The sequence below is a fragment of the Emydura macquarii genome, unplaced genomic scaffold, assembly GCF_026122565.2.
Source record: "Emydura macquarii macquarii isolate MOO-44397 ecotype Brisbane River unplaced genomic scaffold, CSIRO-AGI_Emac_v2 contig_1253, whole genome shotgun sequence".
Lineage (NCBI taxonomy): Eukaryota > Metazoa > Chordata > Testudines > Chelidae > Emydura > Emydura macquarii.
In genome coordinates this window covers 59,787,261-59,802,598 of record NW_027131390.1, presented here as the reverse complement: position 1 = coordinate 59,802,598, position 15,338 = coordinate 59,787,261, and the positions used below count along the sequence as shown (strand labels likewise).

Sequence of the window (15,338 nt, the reverse complement as noted above, 5' to 3'; positions counted from 1 at the left end):
AAATGGTCACACTCTAATTGCTGTTCTTTCAAAAAGACAATTAGTTTACAATGGGATTTATACTACTTTAAACATAATTACAAGTGTCCATATGGCATCCTGTGTGATTATTTCAGTAATCTTCTTTGGATACGATTGTCTTCACATGCCTTTAAATATATTTTCTAATACTATAAATTATTACGATGTCATTATGACAAAGTACATATAATCTCAGTCAAAAGAATCCACAAAGCACCTTTGAAGGTTAAAAAAATCAGCACAATTTACTCATTGTATAACTGCTTATTTACTCAGCTTTTTAAAAATAATATTTGACTTGACTAACAAACTATTGTGGGGCACATACTAATTGTTTACAAAAGAACAGGTTTTTTTTAACATCACCATTAGAGCTCTGAGTAATTCTGTATCAAAGCACTTTTCTATAAAACAAGAGTAATGGTCTAATAAAGAATGATTGTCTTCAGAATAAAACTGATGATGCTATATTTAGTTAGTTAATGTTTGTACAGCACTTTCAAAAACATATAAAGCTGCAAAGTATTCAAATACCTTAATTTTCCTCTACAAATATACAACTATTACTTCCGGTCTCTGAATGGAACGAAGTACAGCAGAGGATAATTAGTTTATACAGACTGAAGAAACAGACTACATGAAGACTTAGAACAACATGCTATGGTGGAGCCCTTGCCCATCAAGTAACTAGCAGGGGATCCAAAACCACTTTTGTAGTTGGTAGGAGGAGTTGAGGCTTATTTTTAAGGTATCTAAAACTAGACTTTATATCAAAGGCCTTAGAATTCCACAGTAGCTAGTGAGTTTTATCCCTTCTTCTAATTCAGTTGTACTTTTATTCAATATGACTGTTCTAAAATATCATTCAAGTTAAAATAAAATCAGATTTTTGCAGGCCAACCAGGCTGGCAGTAATCATGTAATACAACAGACCTGGTTTGAGCAGCAGCCTGTGGATTTTTCCTGCTTAGGTTAGTGAAATTTAGAGGAACTACAGAGTGATCCCTACAGGAATCATACACAGATGCTGGGTTCCTGAAGCACAAATGCCTTTTAGGATGTATCCATGATACTGAAAATAGGAGACAACTCACCACTGGCGCCCACTAGAGGTTCCCACACTGTGGGGTGCGGAGGAACATTTGGGGGGGGGGGGGTGTGGTGGGGCCTGGGCCAGCCCCTATAGGGGGCAGGAAGGGAGTGCCAATCAGCCCCTCTCCACTCCCAGCTGCGGTCTCAGCCCCTGGCTCCCAGCCCGGCTGTGACTCTGCTCCTGGCTGCAGCCTCAGCCCCAGCTTCACCTGCAGCCTCAGCCTGGCCGTGGTTCCACTTCTGGCACCACCCCCGGCCCCAGACCTGCCCCCAGCTGCAGTCCCTGGCTCCTGGGCTAGCCACGTCCCTGCTTCCAGCCTCGGCCCCAGCTCTAAATCAGTGGTCCCCAAATTTTTTACATCAGGCCCCTTCTTATCGCTGCCTGCGCGCACACACACACCCCTGGGAGCCAGGGCCAGGAGCGAGGCCTTGGTCGGGGCTGGGGGCTGCAGCTGCGGGCCATGGCTCGAATAGGAGCTGGGCTGAGCACAGCCAAAGCCCCAGCTGCGACCCTGACCTTGCCCCTGGCTGTGGCTCCGCTCCCACCCACTGCCCCAGCTCCACCGCCAGCCTCAGACCAGCCCCAGACCTGCCCCCGGCCCCAGGTCCAGCCCCAGCCTTCGCCCCACTCTCATAGTCATGTGAAAGAAACATAACAACACAATCAAGTCATCTTAACTTAAGACAACTAACCTCATGTAGAACTGTGTAAAAATCTTTAGTTACATCATTGGACAGATAATATACATTTGTCTTAAACATCGAGTGACTGATTCAACACAGCATTACTTCAGTTTTAGGTGAAATCAATTTGATTTCAGTGGAGTTACACTGGAGTAAAACCAGTGTAATGCCATGGGGAATCAAGCCCAGAATTAAATCTGTAATTTTAATAGGTTAAATAATACATTCTATTGAGTCAAGTAATTTAAAGTTTTGCTATTTCTTTGTTTTTGTTTTACTATTTATTTATTTAGGAAGTATTAGCAGGTTTACAAATCCTTGCCATGTAAATATCAGAAACAAAAAAAATCATTATAACAACAGCTTTTGTTTACAGAGACATTATACAGAAATACAGTCATCAGTTGTCTCTATTTAACACTGTTAACAGAGAGCGCTCTGTGACGTCATTATATTGAGTGAAATGTCTGATTACACATTTATTTATTTTGCAAGTGAATGCACTTTGTCTGAGTATTGAATAAAAGGTAACCAAATATTTAATTATCTTTTTGTCCTTTGTCTATTTCACTGGGTATGTAATTGGTATGTGATTTTTCAATAAAAACAACCTCTTGGGGTTTTTTTTTAATATAATTCCTCTAAAGTTAGATTTATTTATTTATTTATTTATTTTTGGGGGGAGGGAAGAGGAGGAGAGGGTATCAGAGGCCATCAGTAGCCGAGCAGATATGTCTATGAAGTCTCATTCCAGATAAACACCTGTGACTGGGTTCTCTGCTCATGAATATCAGTATGGCTTCATTGACTTCAGCTGAGCCACACCAATTTACACCAGCTGAGAATATGGCCCCCATATCTCTTTGACACTGTGCATAAGTAACATCCTTCATTATTTGTACTTAAAGGGGTAGCAAAGAGGCATTTGGATATCATTCCAATAGCAGATTTGACCATTAAAAGTGTCTTTCTTTGTTAATATTTACACAGAGACTAAACCCTAAAATTAAAACTAAACTAAAACTGTTTGTACAACTTACAAAATTCACTTTACTATATTCTTACCTTGTTTGTAACTCCCAGCATTCCCAGGAAGGAAGAGAACTGGAATCCCTGTTAATATCAGATTTTTGTTTTCTTCGGCATAATTCCCTTCTCCATAGAGATAGAGCTCATAGGCTGTATAGCGTCTGGATATTTTCTTAGGTAGTTTTATTTTCTGTGACAAGAAATACAATATATCTGACTAAAATTAATGGATCTTTAGCAACTCCTAAGAATTCAAGTTACTGGACTCCTAAAATGCAAATGAACCTAACTACAAAAGAAGCAATTTGCGTCACTACAGACAAAGAACTACTATGGAAATCATTTTTTTCTTAAATCTAGCAGTGATGAAAACAAAACATAAAGGTTTTAATTTGTTTATTTTTTTGGAGATCTATTCTGTATGATGCAATCAGAAAAAGAGAAAGATGTTTTATACTGCAGCCTTGTGGTCTTTCTAGCTCATACTCTTTTCTCTAATATTTTTTAGTAATTTAATTGTAACTTTAATCAATTTGGGGCTTGTATTTTCTGTAACATAGAAGCTTGTTGTCTTGACTAACAATTGCCTGGAAGGATGAAATATATTAGCTTCTGTTTGCTGTTTTAGCTTCAGAAGAGCAAGTGTCTATACTGTAGCAAGCAAAAAGTCTATACAGCATGTATTCTAACTTATGTATTACATATTGCTTCATCTTTACATTTTGACAGTGTATAGAATGCACGACTTAAATGGGTTTTGCTGTAAGAACCTATGAAAAGTTACTACAGATAAATAAATAAAGCTGCCAGTTTTTTGTTTTATTATTTTTACTACATATAACCAATCTCAAAAGCTGAAGCCAGCTTTAGGCAACAGTAGCTGGACAATAAGATCCTAATCCAAACTGCACTAAAGTCAATAAAAAACTCCCACTGACTTCAGTGAGCTTCAAATCAAGCTCCAAGTGAATTGCAATTATTCATTTTTCAGAGCTATAAAACTATAGTGAACTTTAAGGGAAGAAATATCTGTACACAAAATAAAGATGCATCCTAATTTCAACATATCTTAAAGGAAAAACAACCTTGTGGAAATCCTTGTCACTAAGACCATTAAAAATTCTTCCTGGGGAACCGGACTAGAAATTGGGGCATCCAAGTGACCCTCATCATCCCAAATATAATAGGTTCCAGAATCATGCTGCTGCAAAATATTGTTCTACTCTGAAACAGGACATGCCATTTTTACTTAAAAGTTAAAACCCTAAAATGCAATTCTACCTGAAAAGTGACTAAAATGACTGTTTCACCAGCTTCCAGTTCAAATGTACTCCATTTATAAATAAGAGGTTATCTTGAAACTGTTAGATTTTCTTCAAACTCAATCTGAACTCAAAGGCAACCAGGGTTCTTTCCTTCTTAATGATCAACACCAGCAATAAAGATTCTACAGGCCAAATTGGACTACTACTCAATGGGACTACTAGGTATCTCTGTCTTCATGGGTTTTGCACAAATAAAATTGACTGGGTATGTAATGAGAATTTAGCAAACAATTTTGATGGTGATGTACATGACAGAATAAAAATGATCTCACTCTGTCCTAAATGTGTTACCCATATAAGCCTGAAAGGAGGGGAAAAAAAAAAAGAGTTTTACTTTTTGTCATCGGTCAGAAGATGTGACTCTGAATGCATGTATCAGTTCTGAATTGCGTAGACTCATTTTACACAGTCATCCTTCAGACTGAAATCACATTCAGCTGCAAATGAGTTTTTTTTTTTAAATAAAAGCATATTTCTACTGTGCTACAGCAGCATTTCCTCCAGACAGTCTGAATCCTGGAAACAGGGTCTAACTATTGACATTTTTTGGGAAAACAGTTATAAGTTACATACACACTCAAATCAATGTCAGTTACAGAGCCAGGACCAGTGTCTCCATAACTAACCAACCAACCAACGCATGTGCACATGAACCCTTTGTCCCAGTATCTTTTGTACACATCCTGGGAAATAGAACTGATTGACCGAGCAAATGAAGCCTTCACAAGGACAGGAATGGCAGGTTCTTCCTTCCCTTCCTAATTAAAAGAAATACATTTCACATGGCAAAGCAATAGAAGGGAATTTATACCAAAAATGCAAGACAATGTAGGAAACATGAGCAGAGCTACGCTGCCCAAAATTTACTGAAATAATAAGTTTAAGAGTACTAAAAATACAATTTAAGTGGAAAATACTTTACTCATACTTCTTACAAGGTTCTAGATTAACTGTGCCATCTCAGGAAAAAGGACCAGGACATCACTGTTGCCAGCTCAATTAAGACTTCTGCTTAATGTGCAGAAGCAGTCAACAAATCGAAGTATTAACATGCATAAAAAATAAGATGGACAATATAGAAAATGTTACAATGGCACTGTATAAATTAACAGTCCGCCCTCACTAAGATTATTGTGTTCATTTATGATCACTACAGCAGAATTAGAGGGAGTTCAGAGAAAGTTTAAAGATAAACCATTTTAAAATAAATCTATGGACTTCCTACAGAAACAAAATATTCATAATTTTGAATATTAGACTAGCAGCATGCTACAATTTCTCACTATACTGTTACTCAAAACCAGTATATAATGTACAAAAAGAAAAAAGAAAGCTAATTAAAATGGTAACATTTCAAAGAGAGAACTACAGAGAACTACACCACCATTCACTTAAACAAAATAATTCAGAGAAATTCTCAATATGGCAATTTAAATATAATATTATTGAAAAACGTAGCACTTTTCACCTTATCTTCCATTTCTGTACAAACTATGTTAGTCCTTATTATTCTATTTTTACAGATGCGGGAACTGAGGAACACAGGTTAATTGCCCGTTAATCGCCTGAGGTCAAAACCAATCCATGAGAGAGCTGTGAATAAAATTCTGATCTCCTGACGCCAATCCACTGACACATCCAATAGGTCATGCTGCTTTAAGACTGGAGAGATGGATCAACAGTCTAGAAGCAGTACCACTTACTTGCATGTTGGGAGGCGATGGCGAGAAGAGGGAAAATTAAGGGTGAGGCCAGGTCTACACTACAAACATTTGCTATGGAATAGCTAGGTCAGTCAGGGATGCAATGAGATGTGATTTGTGACTGACATAGCTCTGCTGGCAAAAGCCCATAACACAGATGCAGTTACTCCAGCAAGATGGCACGTTTGTCAATATGGCTTATTTCATTCAAGAGGGCTGGAATAAACTATGCTGGCAAAAGCACTGTTTTGATGATATAAGCTGCGTCCACACTAGGAGCACTTTGCCAGTATAGTATGCCAGTATTGCTATACCAGCATAATGTGCCTAGTATAATCTTGCTCCTTCAGTCAGGGCCAGCAGAAGCAATGGAGGGAAATACACACCTTGTGATACACTTGAACTATCTGCACTTACAAACTCATGATATGGTGTTGGAGAATCTTAGTCCAGCATTTTCCCTAGTAGAGGAAAGGGAACTGTTATAAAAAGTAACGAGAAAGCAGAGAAAGATGTCAAGATGTTTTTTTAAATTTCTTTTCTGTAAAACATGTAACTTACACTGCTTAAAAGATTTCAAGTTCATTTAAGCACTAGTGAGAGGATGTGCATAACTTCCTTAATACCTGGCCAGGTGTAGGGTAACAGATTTCACAAGGGCCAAGAAAGATGAATGGCCTCACCCTACCAGAACTGTACAGTCTGGAAAATTGGCCCGCCAGTTGTAACTAATTAGCATAAAGCACATAGGCCTATAGTATTGTGTATAAACTTTCATTTACTTTATTTTAAATGGGGATTTAGGCTGGGTCTTCACCAGACACGGTGCAACGGCACCACTGCAGAACTTCAATGTAGACACTCACTACAGCAACAGGGGGAGTTCTCCCAGTGCTGTACTTAATCCATCTTCCCAAGAGGTGGTATCCATGTTGATGGAAGAATTCTTTCGTTGACCTAGAACTGTCTACACCAGGTGTTGGGTTGGCTAAACTACATCAGTTAGGCATGTGGATTTTTCACACCCCTGAGAGATGTAGACCTAGCCTTAAATTAACACGGATCTTAAAAGCTGCCCTCTCCCTAGACTGTGTCAGAAGTAAAATGATTAAGCTACAAACTGTCACATCCTCATTTCTTGCTTGCTGAGGCCCAAATAAGTATTTTAAGAACATGCTAGGCAAAAGATTTGTGAGTGGGCAAAAACAAGTCAAGTCTATGGCCTTAATGAACTAGGAGTCCAGTGCACCCCTTAATCATTAACCCAAAAGAGGGTTTTAAGATGTCATCTCCTGTTGATCTCATGCCACTTATGTTGAAATTAAGCATGGGCTTGTGGTATAGATCAAAATAACTGCCAGTTGATGGGGAGGGAGCCTCCAAAACAGACCAAAGATTATGCTTGACCACACACAACCAGGACTGGATCGCAATATTAGGGAGCAAGAGTGGTGAGCCCCTGGATTCACTGGAAGAGCGCCAGGGAGATACCAAGGAGAGTAACAAGCTTGAATCACAACCTTACAGGTCAAGGTAAACATGGATGAAGTGTTCCTCCTTTCAGGCCACCACAATGACAACAAGGGTGGCTGATGCCCCTACTTTCTCTGGGCTAATCCCAGAAAGAGGTACCCAGACCACCGCAAGCCATGTCTGCCTGACCAATCAGTTACCCCATGCAAGCCCACTGCCCAGCATAAGGTACCAAGGCAGAACCAACATCATCTCATTCCTAAACAACAGTTTCTGACACTAGTATTTCTATGACCAAGCAAGCTGAAAAGCAGATCTTTATTTATTTTTTAAGTATCATTTTTCCTTTGGTTTCTTTATTTTAAATAGAATACTGGTGCAGGGATGCTGCCAATTCATTGATTTTTCTAACCTTTTAAGGTGAATGTGCGAGACCTGTACATGAATGTGTGGTAGCACATATGTAAATCTGTATTTAAAAAGGGCACAATTAATTAGATACAAATTCTATGCAGCTCCTACTCCAGATCAGAGCATCATCCTGAACTCTTACAAATGTCAGTGTTAAATATTCAGTCTGCAAAAGGAATCTGAGTTGCTAATTACTACTGAACTTAAAGTAGAGACATTAGCTGGAAGGGGAGGAAATGGAGTACATTAGTCAATGAATGGTACTTTGAAGGAGTATAGTGACATTTCAGGGCTGAAGCCTGGTTTCATTTGGAAATCATGTCAGTATAACTATGTCACTCACTGAAAAATCCTCACCCCTATATGATGCAGTTAAACTGATCTAACACTCAGTACAGACAGTGCTAGGTCAATGGGAGAATTCTTCCATCAACCTAGCACTACCTCTCGGGGAGGTAGATTACCTACACCAATGGGAGAACCCCTTGTTGGTGTAGGCAACATCTTCACAGAAGTGTTTCAGCAGTGCAGCTGCAGTGGTGCTACTGTAGCAATTTGTGTGTGGATAAGCCCTGAGAAAGAGACACTTCATGGAGCATTTGAGAGTTAGTCTGTGTAATTTATCATGCATTGCATTGATCTCATGATGTGATTATTGATGGTGCAGATTCTATGCTTTGATCAACTGTTTATCCCATTTCATGTTACTAACTCACTGATTTATCAACCTGACCTCAATTGTAACCTGGATTTTATTATTTTTAAATGGCGTAGGGAAATTTTAAGTAAATTAGTCAATGTATTTGTTTAGTTTCATATTTCTCTTAATAAAACTGGCTTCTCTTTCAAAACTCCCAAATGACCTACTACAACTGGCATACAGGCCACTGGACTCGATTCTGAATAAATTGCTACTATCCTTATCTGACAAATAGGTAATAAAATGAGGTGGACATAAGCAAGGGACTCTTCTAGGAGAGAACAACAGCACTTATTTGTACCTGAGTTTGGATGACTTAAACCAGTGAGCCTTGATACTCAGGGTCATCAAATGATAATACTGCTTAGGACCAAATAGGAAGTCACTGGAAAAACAGTCCAATCAACCCCTTTAACAAAAGGTTGGTTTTTCGTTTGCTTGGTCTACCTTTTGAGTTAGAGCCCTGATTTTTTGAATGAGGAGTTTTTGGCCTTTATTTGTTTTAAATTTCCATAAGCACAAAGGAGCATATATATTTGTAATAGAAGCCAAAGACTTATGCTTGTAACAGAAGCCAAAGACTTATGCTTTCCTGATAATAAGAGGCCACTGGGAGTGCCGCCTTGAAATAAAGAACAATTATTTTTTGTTTTGTTTTTTTAGTACTGACATCTCATCTTTGAGGAGTTGAAGTTCGCTCACACTCAACATGGTCAAAACTAAGCTCACAGTCTTTCCTCCCAAGCCCTCTCCACTATTGGTCCTCTGTCATAGCTGATGTCACCATCATTCCCTGTCATCTCATATCTGTAACTTAGGAGGTCATCTTTGATTTCCCCTGGGATTCTCCTTCTACATCTCTTCTTTCTCCAGAATATTGTTTAAAAATCCCTCCTTCCTTTCTCTCCCAATAGCCAAACCACTTATGCTGATTACTCCAACATCTGCTTCTCTGGTCTTTTGTGTATTAATGTTTTCTTACTCCAATCTGACCAAAATAATGCTGCCATAATCATCTTGATCTTACCTATCATTTTGACCACAACATCCCCTCTATAAATCCCTTCATTGGCTCTCCCACTGCTCTGTATGCTAAGTTGAAGCTCTAGGTCTTTGAGAGAGGCTGTGGAGCAAACTGCCTGCTCGGTTACCATGAGTCCCGCACTTTTCCTTTTCATGTGCAGACAGGGTGCCACCTGTTGCCCCTATTTCTGGGCATTGGCCACCCCAACAGTGCCCAATGGGGCAAGAGGGCAGGGGGAAGGGACCTGGGCCCATCCTCTTCTCTGGGTTTCAGCCCAGGGGCCCTTATAGTAGCAGCTATGCACTGCTGACAATGCTTCTGGCTGCAGCTTTCCCCTGGGCTACTTTCCTCCTCTGCCCTTTCAAATTCAGGGGTTCCCCACCCCCTCTCTTCTTAGGCAGGGTCTCCTCCAATCCTTCTGCCCGGGGGAGTCTCTCAGTCTCATTTCCCCCTTTTGGCAGGGTCCTTTTCCCCTCTGTATCTTTGGGCCAGGGGTTTGGCAGGGAAGCCTCCCTCAGTGTTCCCCATCACCTGGTTCTTTTGGTCTTTCATTAGTCACTGCGCTCCAACACTCTCATCAGCTCTCCTTCCTCTCACACACTGCCTGGCTGGAGCAGGGTTTTTTTTAATCAGGTCCCTGGCAGGGCCTTAACTGGCTCCCAGTGCACTATTTAACCTGTAGTAATGTCTCTTCAGTCCCCAGGGAACAAGACCCTGATTATTCTAGGGCTTCTATATCATCCTTCTACCACTCTCCAGCTGCTCCCTAACCCTGCCGTCTCACAGCTGTAATTGAATAATGGGCCATGAATGCAGTTTCCTTTCACATCCCTCACATCCTGTCCCACCAATTTTGCCAGCCTTGCTGCCCCTTTTATTCCCTTCTATTTCTGCCTTCAATGTACCAAGAACTCTGTGCCAAGCCATCTCCCTCACCTTATTCAAATTCTGTCATAAAAATTCCTTTTTTCATTTCACCTATCAGAAGTGAGTGAGGGGAAAGGACAGAAAAACCCAAAGTTAAAATAACCAGCAAGATATGTACCTGATTTATTGAATAACTGTACGATCCAATTGTTATCTAACTTGAGGGGCTTACAACCTAAATTTAACATGACAAAATGTCCTTCAACTCCCCTTCCGTCCTGCTTTTCTGGTCCACTTTTGACACTCCTTTCTATCCCATAACTCCTATTAATCAAAAACAAACAAACAAACAAAAAAACCTCACCCCAAACCAAGTTTTTACCCCAAAAAGGGAGAAATGCTAGGGACTTCCTGAAGTCTATTAGAAATTTTGCTATTGAATTTACTGGAAGGCACTTAGATACTATGATGATTGGCAGCAGTATAAAACTCTAAATAGACAGATTTAGGACCTACACATTTTGTCATGTTAAACTTAGGTTGTAAGTGCCTCAAGTTAGGTACCACGTTATTATTTGTTTTTGGGAGGTGTCTAGCATGTTTTGGGTGCTTGAAAACAAGAACACCAATTAGTGGTGAATGTGGTTTTTTGGTGTGGATACTTGCCACTTAAAGTCAGATTAGATAGCTTTGACATACACCAAATTCTTGTCTAATAAATTTCCGTCGCTGCCAAACTTAGCTACATTTAAACAGGCACTTTAAAGATAAAAGGCAGATGGATTTTGCTCTGAGTATGTACAGCGCCTAGCACAATGGGGTCCTGGTTTATGACTGGTGCTCCTAGGAGCTACAGTAATACAAACAATAAATAATAATGGAATACAATACCTAAGCCATCCATCCAGTCTACCTCATTTTCTTTCCTCAAACTTATTTTTTTCTCCAAAAACAACAAATGCCAGTTACTCTGGAGATAGAACATTCTGTGATGTAGTCCCTCTCGCTATGACGTCAGGCATATTGTTAGGGCAGTGCGCAGAAGCTTGCACTTCCACAGCTTGTTCTACCACTGCTGTGTAGATTGAGACTTCAATCTTGTACCTTTCCTCAACATAAAACTTGCTTATAAAACAGATAATGAGAATTTAAGTGCTGACAATCAATGAACAGAACAGTCATGCCAGTGGGTGTTAATTTCAGGCAACTTCCAGTTCCATAATCAAAACAGAGATTTTGCCAATTACTTGTCAGTTGGTAGTACTATATTGCAGCTGAAGTAGGTTTCAACTACCAGTAGTTCTGAATACTATATTTATAAAGAGACTTATCACTTACATGGTTCTGTTTAATGAAGTGATCACGTAAGCAAGTTAGTCCTTGCATTTACACTAAGTAAGCTTTCTCTTGTGCTTTCATTTTCAAAAGTGATAGGTAACACCCAATTTAGGAGATCCTAAAATTAACTTGCTGCTTTGTTACCTTTTTAGACCCTGGGACTTTGTTTAAGGAAAAGTGCTTCAGTGTTTTTCTCCTCCACTTCACAAACAGTTTTCATCTCATACCCATCCAAAATAACTGACCATTAGCTGGGAAAGTGATTTTCAATATGCATAGCAAGCTTAAATATCAGTTTATTATAATGACTTTTTTTCCCTAAATGTTGATCAGTTATTTGTGTTGGGAAACATTTCAATAAAAAAATTAGAAGCACATCATCATTATACACACTGTAACCATTGACAAATCATTCAGCAGATCAATACAGGATTTAACTTAGGTCACTGTCTAAGATCTAAATTCATGCAGGATGTGGACGGATGAAACATTCCTGCAGTACAAGATGTAGTTGTTTTGAGAAGGGAATATTTTTACAAAAAATACAGTACAAGTCAGAACATGTGCGCATATAAACCAGCTTTCTCCTCCACAGCGTGGCTTTTCTTATTATTGGATTCTGCAATTAAATCATATTCCTGTATTTGAAAAAAGGTTTGTTATCATAAAGGATAATTCGCAAAGCAAATTCAAAGAAAGACAGCTGTCGTTGCTTGATTCAGGGCAAAGAGGTCCTTATAAAAACTTCAAAAATCTTTATCACTTTACTAACAAAACCAAGAAAAACAGTTATCAGATTTTTTTGTTCAGATGCTTGTAATGTCCTACACCATATCGAAGTGTCACTTTAGAGACTTCTTCTTGTGTCCTTGCCACAAACTAGATGTTTTTCCAGAATCATGCACAAGCAATAGCTCTTTCCATCATGGCAGCGAGGTCCTCCTTCGTACAGGTATCCCCAAAGTCGGCAAAAAAGCAAGTGCTCCATGGTCTGCACCTCACCGCACTTGCATATATTCATGTCATTAGAGTAGTCCCATTTGATCATATTAGACTTTGATCTGCCAGTTTGCATGCTCAGGCAGTTCAAGCATCACCACATTGACCAATCTGTATCAGCCCCTCCAGGAAGGTCCTCCGGGGTTCCAGATCTATTTCAGTGCATCTGACTGCACTTAGTCTTTTATTCCATAACCTGTCATGCCTCTCCAGCTGTCGTATCCAAAGGTACAACAGAATAAAACTCTTTTGTGATTTTAAGAAGTTTGATGACTCCTGTGTGACCATATCATGGATGCCTTGAATCTTCCATCTACCATGATCTTTCCCTTTGGCTAGCTATCTTCCTTCTGATATCAGGTGATGCAATGCCAGCCAGTAAGTACAGGGTATCCTTTGGTGTTAGTGACATCCTGTTATTTCACAACCACCATTGGTTATCATGGACGGATAGTTCCCACACTGGACATGCATTCTCTACTGTGAAATAGCACAAGACGATAGCAGTGGTTTGCAAAGTAACTGAATTGGCTCCCCAGTCTGAGGTGATCAACTTTCAGAGGATATTGTTATGGGCGCTAACTTTTCCTTTCATCTTCTCTACGTCTGATTCAATGTCATCCCAGGTACACAGGATCTGGATGATTAGCCGGTTGGAATCCATCCCGTGTGATGTTTATTTTCCGCTTGGCTTCTCGATGGTGTAGGTGCAAAGCTGCCACCTGCGTCTTGGTCAGGCTGGCAAGAAGCTGGTTATTATTGTAATAAATTGAGAGGTTGCTCAGTGCACATCAGTCTATTCTCAACAGTAGCAAAGTCCTTCTTCTGGGACGCGATGCATAGATCATCAGCATATATAGCTACTAATTACATTACTCTCTTAAGTTGAGTTTTTTAACTCTTTTATATATTATTTGTTATTTCATGTTTATAACGAGGGAAATGAGTAAGATAAGATATAAGAAACTTGTCATCAGCTTTTAAAGAAAAGCTGTGAGATCAAATCTGGCCCCAAATTTTTGCTTTGTAAAAGCTTCAATGTTCACCTGCAACTCACAAATAAGGAGATGGAATCTCATTTACCTGAAAATGTTGTACTTACCACTGCCACAAGTAACAACTAGCCTGATCATAACTGAAAGTGTGCAGAAAAAGCGCTCTTTTCAGTTTGCTTACTTTGTGCATTTCACAGCACTCTGTGCAGCATCAATTTCACAAACACCCCCTGAACAGTCAGTTTCTCCTTGGTTGAAGAGAGATTATATACACAAAACTTCATTATAAGGTATACTACAAGAAGCTGCTGCTATGCAAGTTTCTCCACAGCATACAAACTCTGAAAAGAATTGAAAGTGGATTTGCTGTAAATTGCACGACACACTACTCAGGTGGCGTTCTAGTCAAAAGCAGGATTACAGTCAGTTGATCACCAAAAAGTAGCCCTTTCGGGGTCACAGAAAGGCTTTCTTGGTTTTATTTTTTCAGTGAACACAGAGTGTGTTTTAAACAAACAATTCTTCCCCTGCCGGAGGTGAAAACCAAGCGTGGCTAAACCGGTTGCACAGGACGCTAACGCCGGAGGGAAACACAGGTTACCGGTCTGAATGCAGGGTTTGGGGGGTAGAGATTCAATGCCCTGTGACAGGCGGGAGGTCAGACCAGAGCGGCTCCCCTTAGAAGTCAGGGCTGAAATCCGGGCCAGGGAAGATGTGGACTAAACAAAGAGCAGCGGGCACCGACAAACGCCCTGGGCGGGGGCAGGGAACCGAAGAGGCCGGTTTGCTAGTGACACGGTGGCGCAGCGAGCACACGGGGCGGAGGCACGTCTGGCCCCTCTTGCACCCGCAGCGGGAGGCGGCCGCCCGCAAGAGCGCGGCGGGCAGGCCCCTGAGCGCTGTGCCCGCCCCAGACAAGGGGCAGCCGGTCCCGCCGCTGCCCGGAGAGGGAGAAAGCGCCGCTAAGCTCCGCCCGCACTCACCACGTACTCGGGGTACTCGTACATGTAGGTCATGCTGCACCGGTTCTCCTCGTACAGAAACAGCACGTCCCGCACCCCCAGCAGCAACAGCGCCGCCAGCGCCCCGTAGAACAGCGCCGCCGCCACCCCAGGCCCCCTGCCCATCGCCCCTGCCGCCAAGCGAGCGCCGGCAGCCTCCCGCCAACGCCACTGGCTTCACACACGCCGGTCGCTGGGTCGCTGCTGACTGAGGGGAGGGGAGAGAAGGGGAGGGGCAGCGCCGAGCGGCCTCCCGAAGAGGCGGAGCTGAGGCGTGGCCGGGCGAAAACCTAAGTAGAGGGCCGCCATGTTGGAAAGGTCAGAGCCTGGAGGATCCCGTCAGCCGCAACGGGGAGGGCGAGCCCGTCCGCCATGTTGGGAAGGTCGGGCTCGGAGCTAAGCGCGGGCGTCCACGACGTCGGGAAATTCCAGCCGGCGAGACGCGCCCGCCATCTTGGGAACGTCAAAGTCTGAGGGTGGCATAGAGGGACCTACCCTACCGGTCCTGGGTACGGGGCAGCGGGAAAGGTCACCTCAGGGCCGTTGCTGCCCTTGCATCACCCTGCCTTCTTTGCATGGGCCATGAGAACAGCCCTGCCCAGTCACTAACTACGCCCCCTTCCCACTCACTGCTGCCCCCACCCCTCTCACTTCTGCCGGGCCCGGTCCCAACAAC

General features: G+C 41.6%; 1 protein-coding gene across 1 annotated transcript in view; it reads right to left on the bottom strand.

The window, feature by feature from the left end:
* Positions 1 to 14,765, bottom strand: part of PGAP1 (post-GPI attachment to proteins inositol deacylase 1) — a 71,079-nt gene extending 56,314 nt beyond the window's left edge. Inside the window, exons 1-2 of the mRNA XM_067548976.1 lie at positions 14,645 to 14,765; positions 2,863 to 3,016 (exon numbers count right to left, since the gene is read on the bottom strand). Coding sequence (XP_067405077.1) covers positions 2,863 to 3,016; positions 14,645 to 14,677 — 187 coding nt within the window. The 5' untranslated portion in view covers positions 14,678 to 14,765. The remainder of the gene's footprint in view (positions 1 to 2,862; positions 3,017 to 14,644) is intronic.
* Positions 14,766 to 15,338: the final 573 nt, after the last annotated feature.